We start from the raw sequence: 6,000 nt of genomic DNA, 5'->3' as shown, positions 1-6,000 counted from the left end.
GGGGCAGGAGGAAAGTAAAAGCCGACAGGAAATTACTAAGAAGCCGAGGCAAAAGAAAAAGTAATGCGGGTACCAGAACATATGGCCTGTATCGAAAGGATCCATGCAGCAGGGGCAAACGCCAGGATGGAAACAAAACACCCACAAGACGGGACACATGTACTCTATCCACAACCCAAAACTATGGAATTTATAAAGGCGGACTAAGTAACCAATCACATGCGGTGGGCGTGTGGTAGCTGTCTTCTAACTTCACAGAGACATTACAGCATGCCTCACAGAGCAGCACATGCGCGTTGCCTCTAGGCTTGACCTGAATAGCAGACATGGCATTGAAAGGTCTGTCCTAAATACTAAATAGTATAGGCGTTCTGAAGTCATTTAAACCAGACGTGACCAGTTTTTGGGCTGCAGTTCTGGCTAGGGCTCTGCTCTCAATGACTGGTTGCCAAAAACCCTGTAAAATCTCCCTTCAGTGATACCTATAATCATCTAAAAAAAAACTATAAAAATCCTTTACGGTCGATAAATAGTACTCTGCCATAGTAAAACAAAGGTTATACTATCAGTGCCATTTGGTCTAAAAGTGCACTACAATGCATGTGACCTGCCTGTGCTGCTAGGCGTAATGTATCATCTGTGCAAAGTGACTGTCAAACATAAATTTGTTTTTTTTAGAAAAAGAGAAAATATCAGTTCTACATTTGAAAATATGAATAAAAGCCGTTTGGGTTAAATTTTTATTAGATATGATTTTAAAGGCACAAGTCTTGCAAAGCTCCAACTGTGTTACATACATTTTTGTAGAGAGAAAAAAGAAACAGAAGATGCAAACATGTTTAGAAAAGCACATCCGTTTTACACATATATACTGAACTATATAAGGACTGAACTTTAACTAGACATTTGCTTTCACTGATTCCCAAATATAGCCATATGTAGTAAGGGTGGGAGATACCTACAGATAACTGCACTGTGATGTAATGCCATGGAGAGGTTCAAGTGACAAAATAAACTATGGGACCCAAGGTCGAGTGGTTTGTAAAAGTGACAAGAAGCCTAGGATAGCTTTCTTGGTTCATAACACACACATTATCCATTCTGCAATGTTCATAGTACAAGTACATTTCATATAGTTATCAAGAATAAAATATTCTTGCTTCAAGAAGGTTTATTTGGCTGTACTAAAAAGAATAGAGAATGTTTGTTTATGGAAATTCAGGGGGTGGAATATTTGCTAATGTATTATTTGCTCTATTAACAACCACGTTTGTCTGTAGAGATGAAGACCTGGGCAGTCACGGACTCCGTTGTTCAGCTAAAAATGGGCACTGATTGATTTTAATAAAACATTCCGGCACTTTTACGTTGCTGAAACGTCACTTTTTTGACATTTTGTAATAGGGAAGAATGTTTTGAAGTTTTCATAATCTGAATGAGTTAGTATGCTTAGAAAGTAGTGAGTTGGTGAGAAGGATGAGAGTACCAACTAATGTCCCAGGATATAATCCATAGTTTTCTAAATTGATACCATTTCAGCAAGTTATAAAAAGTAATGCACTGTAAAATCTACATAACATGTGGGTTTGAAAACACTGCTTTTTGTCAAATAACAGTAGCCAATCACGTTATACCTCTAAATGAGCTGCCTCACACACGTTTAAAGTGTATGCAGATGTGCGGTATGTTGTATTACCATCCCCGAGTGAGGGTACGGGCCTCCACTCAAAAGAAGCTAAATTACAATACTCCATCTGCAACTACCGTGATAAATGGCATAATATTCTCTGCAGATCTCCACTTATGATTTATGCCATGCTGTTTTTTTAATGTGCAGAAGATATATACAGATAGTATTTAAAACCAAAAATAAGGACAGAAAGGATTAAATATGGGCAGTGAGAAAAATAAAAAACACATAAATTAGGTGTTTGAGTATGGCCCCAGTTGTCTTCGCAGTAGCTTGATTGTAACAGGTTATCCGTGAGGAATAAAAGGAGATTTATAAAGTAAGTTAAAAGGTATGTTGAAACATAGAATTTGACCTATCCATTCTAATAATAAATTTACGAATGTGTATTTATTAGTACACGTCTTTCCAATAATAGCCACATTTATTTTCACAGGCATGGCATAAATACACACACACATACTTGTATACCACACCTTTAACAGCTCGACTCATCTTAAGGACAAACCCTCCTCTTACAATAAAGTATATGTATGTTGAATTAAAGTTCATTCTGTGATGAAAAATGACATTTGGATAAAAACATGTTCCTTAAACTGAATATTTTACTATTGGAAAGACAAGTTAAAAAAGACGACAGACAGTGATATTGGTATTATGGCCAATTACTCGTTTCAGTGCCAGTAACTCAGAAACAGAAAATGGTTCATATCCTTGTCAATATCCCTCAGCGAAGACAATCTTATGCAAGTAGCCTTACCCAACACTATTGTGCATATGTTTAATTTATGTTGACAGATTGAGTAAATAAAGCTGTTTTCGGGTCCTAAAACAAAATACACGTATGTTAGACAAATAATATAATCTGCCCTTTAAATGCGTTAGAAACTGTGTGATGTACATATTTTTTCTGCAAGTTGAGAATGTGATAGCTGTTTTTATACATGTACTGATTAATGAAGATAGGAAAGCTAATTATTTATCATAAAGCTTAAGTTTGTATTCATCATGCAGAAAATACACTATATAGTTAGATGTTTTAAATGAAGTGCATTCGATTAATTCCGACTTTGATACTTTGTCATTAATGCTTACATAAGAGTGACATTTTCTTTAGTTAATTTCAGGTTGGAAAAGCAAAGGAAATGGCAAAGCTTTAATACTACTGTATTTTGAAAGTAACTTGTCATGCAGTTTCCTTCTGAGCTGTGGTGTAATGAAAGGCAGGAGCGTGTGCAGGTGTGTGCACTGACATGCAGCATAAGGTGCGATGGTGCAGTCATAGAAGTAAGATGCACACAACTCCAATAGACAGTGCACAGTCTGCCTCCTCTTTAGATCTTCTTGGCACAGTCAGGGCAGTAAATGTGATCCTGGACGCACACAAAGCGCTTGTTAGCCAGAGTAAGGGAGCATCTTTTACAGTTGAAACAGTAGTCATGCCAAGACTTTTCTTCATAGGTAACGACGTTAGCTCCTCTTCCGAACCCTGTTTGGAAATACAGCAACAAAAAAAAACATATATTAAAGGAGATACAAAGTTCAGATTTGAAATGTCAGAAATCTATTTAAATTGATTTCTTCCTACGTTTGAAGTAGGTTTTTATACTTTTTTTTGTAAGTCACAAAAATACCACAAAATCTATGATGGTCGTACATTTCTACTTATTCAAATTCTTAAATGAAATTATGTAGACTTCCCAAAGGTGACTGGAGTAAATATGTATGTCTTCCCATAGTGAGAAACTATCTACAAAATGGTTGTGGCTTCCCACAAGCTTATACGTGTGTGGGTGTTCGTGCTTTTTGTAGGCCCTGTACTGTGGAATGCAACTTGCCTCATCGCTGATCCTGAATTTAGATCTTTAGAAAATGAGCCTTATCCGTAAGTGCAGTTGAAAATCATGAATTTCCACAAATTATGATTCTGTGAGTTAGGATAAGGAATTTACCACGGTTTGCAATCTATTGTAGGATTTGTATGGTGCTTCATACCCCTAATGAGGTTAGAAAGAATTCCAATTTACATCTGTTCCTTGGGTCTCCTTCAGAGTACATGGATAAAAAGGATGATGGTTCTGTTGAATCTGTGTGGGAGATGTTGTGTCAGGTGAATAAGGTTTGGATACATGCTCTAAACATGAAATAGTGGCACTGTTTCCTATAAGCATGTAGTGTGACTACTGGCACGGTTGCACACGTTGACATCATATTTAGGAGTATTAAGCAAGCAGTGGCTAGACAATATCGAGCCATCCAAGGGTGACAGGTAGGTGCCCAGCTGCTGGAGGCACTGTTAAGCAACCAGTGAATACCATACGGAGTCGCACATGAGTGAGAAAAAGCCCAACCTCTAGAAACACGGTATAGTATTCAGTGAATACAATATGGAGCCAATCTGGAGTGATAGCAGACCATTTCCTGGAAGCACTGTTATGCAACCAGTGAATAAAATGTAGAGCATCTCGCCACCAACAGAAGGCCACCTTCAGATAGAACTGTTAAGTAACTAGTGAGAATTATGTAGAGTCACCTTTGAGTGATGATAGCCCAGTGCCTGCAGACTGTTTTATGCCACCAGTGGAATTGTGAGCAAAAGAGGTTCATTCCCTTGGAGACCGTTAAGCAACCATGAATACTATTTCGAAATCACAAAACAGTGATAGAAGTACAGACCCTAAGAACAATATTAGGCAATGTAAGAAAGTGGGTTACTGATTGAAGGGGGTGGGGAGGTAAACCCTTCTTAAGCAACAACCACAATCCTAGTCAGGGTGAACCACAAAAGTCATTATATTAACCTGTGTTTAACCCTCTGCTAGATTGGCACAAATCCAGTCAGGCTTAACTCAGAGACACTGGGTCAAGTATTTATGTAGCACACAAACAGTAACAAAGTGAAAACACAACGCAAAATCTCAAACCAATTTAGAAAAATAGAGAAATATCTCATGAATAAAATGGACCAAAACAACATAAATCCAATCAGTTGAACCGAAGATATGCAGATTTAAAGTTTTCGGTAGGTATAGCGTCCAAAAGCACAAAGCGCCACTTGCAGTCATCTGGTTGTGCTACACCAGTGGAAAGTCACAGCTTCAGGTCGACCATGATGGAGTAAGGATCCGATACAGGAACTCGGTTATTCCCACTGAAAAAGTTACCTTCTCAAAATCCAGCACACAGAGTTAATAATTTCAGGATTTCACAGGAGGAGCTCAACCGATTCCAGCCGAGGATCCAGGACATGGGGAGGCACCTCTTGTGGATCAGGAACTCACTCCAGCAGACGCCAGCAGTGCTCAGGGAGGTCAGCTGGGCAGTTGCAGGGAGGCTTTTTGAGCTTGTTTTGTGTCCCTGTATCTCAAAACACAAAGTCAGCCAACTGACACTTGGAGTCACTCAGGTTAGCCTGTGATGAAGGGAGAAGGCCCGGTCATAGAACAGGCAGGCCTCAAGCAGTAGGGTAGTCCTCTGAGGAACAAGGCAGGCCTTGCAGTAGTTAAAAAATGGATTTAGGAGTTTTTCACTACCAGGAAATGAAAAACTCAAAAACAAATGACCTACGTTTTAGATACAATGCCCCTACCCAATTGGCTGTTTATGGTCTACTTTAGGGGTGGTGTATATGTATTAAAAGGAAGGTTTGGGCCTGACAAAAGGTTTAATTTTGGCATGTCAAAATGGCAGTTTAAAACTTCACAACAGGTTGCAGTGGCAGGCCTGAGACATGTTTTAAAAGGCTACTTAAGTGGGTGGCACAATGACTGCTGCAGGTCCGTTAGTAGCATTTAACTTCCAGGCCATGGGTACATGTGGTACCATTTACTAGGGACTTTCAAGTAAATTAAATATGCCAATAAGGTGTAAACCAGTTGTACCATGTTTAGGGAGAGGGCACAAGCACTTTTGCACAGGTTAATAGTGGTAAAGTGCAGAGTCCTGAAGCCTAAAACATGAATTAATAAAACAGGAGGAGCAAAGTTTGGGGGTGATCCTGTAGAGATGGCTAAGTCCAACATGCAACCAGAAGAAAAACTATATAGAGTCACCAGGGAGCAACAGCAGGCCAAGTCCTGGAAGCTATGTTAAGCAATTCCTAGGCATACTGAATGGAATAAAGGCCTAACCTCTGGTGAAATCTTAAGTGGTAAGGGAGAAGTGGAAGGGTCCTCCAGCAGTGAAGGAGATCAGCTCCTAATGGCACTGTAGCACAATCAGTGGAGATGCTATATAAAGTTATCATTAGTGGCAGAGGTCTAAAGCCTGGGGGTATTAAAAGAAGTAATGGAGTGCCAAGGAATGCCACA

General features: G+C 39.2%; 1 protein-coding gene across 2 annotated transcripts in view; it reads right to left on the bottom strand.

The window, feature by feature from the left end:
- Positions 1-726: 726 nt before the first annotated feature.
- FHL1 (four and a half LIM domains 1) overlaps positions 727-6,000 on the bottom strand; it is a 301,064-nt gene continuing 295,790 nt past the window's right edge. For both annotated transcript variants that reach the window (XM_085607926.1, XM_085607925.1), the window contains one exon: positions 727-3,179. In XM_085607926.1, the coding sequence (XP_085464052.1) occupies positions 3,025-3,179 (155 nt within the window). In that variant the 3' untranslated portion in view covers positions 727-3,024. The remainder of the gene's footprint in view (positions 3,180-6,000) is intronic.

This window comes from Triturus cristatus, chromosome 5_2, assembly GCF_964204655.1.
Source record: "Triturus cristatus chromosome 5_2, aTriCri1.1, whole genome shotgun sequence".
Classification (NCBI taxonomy): domain Eukaryota; kingdom Metazoa; phylum Chordata; class Amphibia; order Caudata; family Salamandridae; genus Triturus; species Triturus cristatus.
Note: the sequence above shows the minus strand (reverse complement) of the source record. Positions and strands in the feature narration are given on the sequence as shown.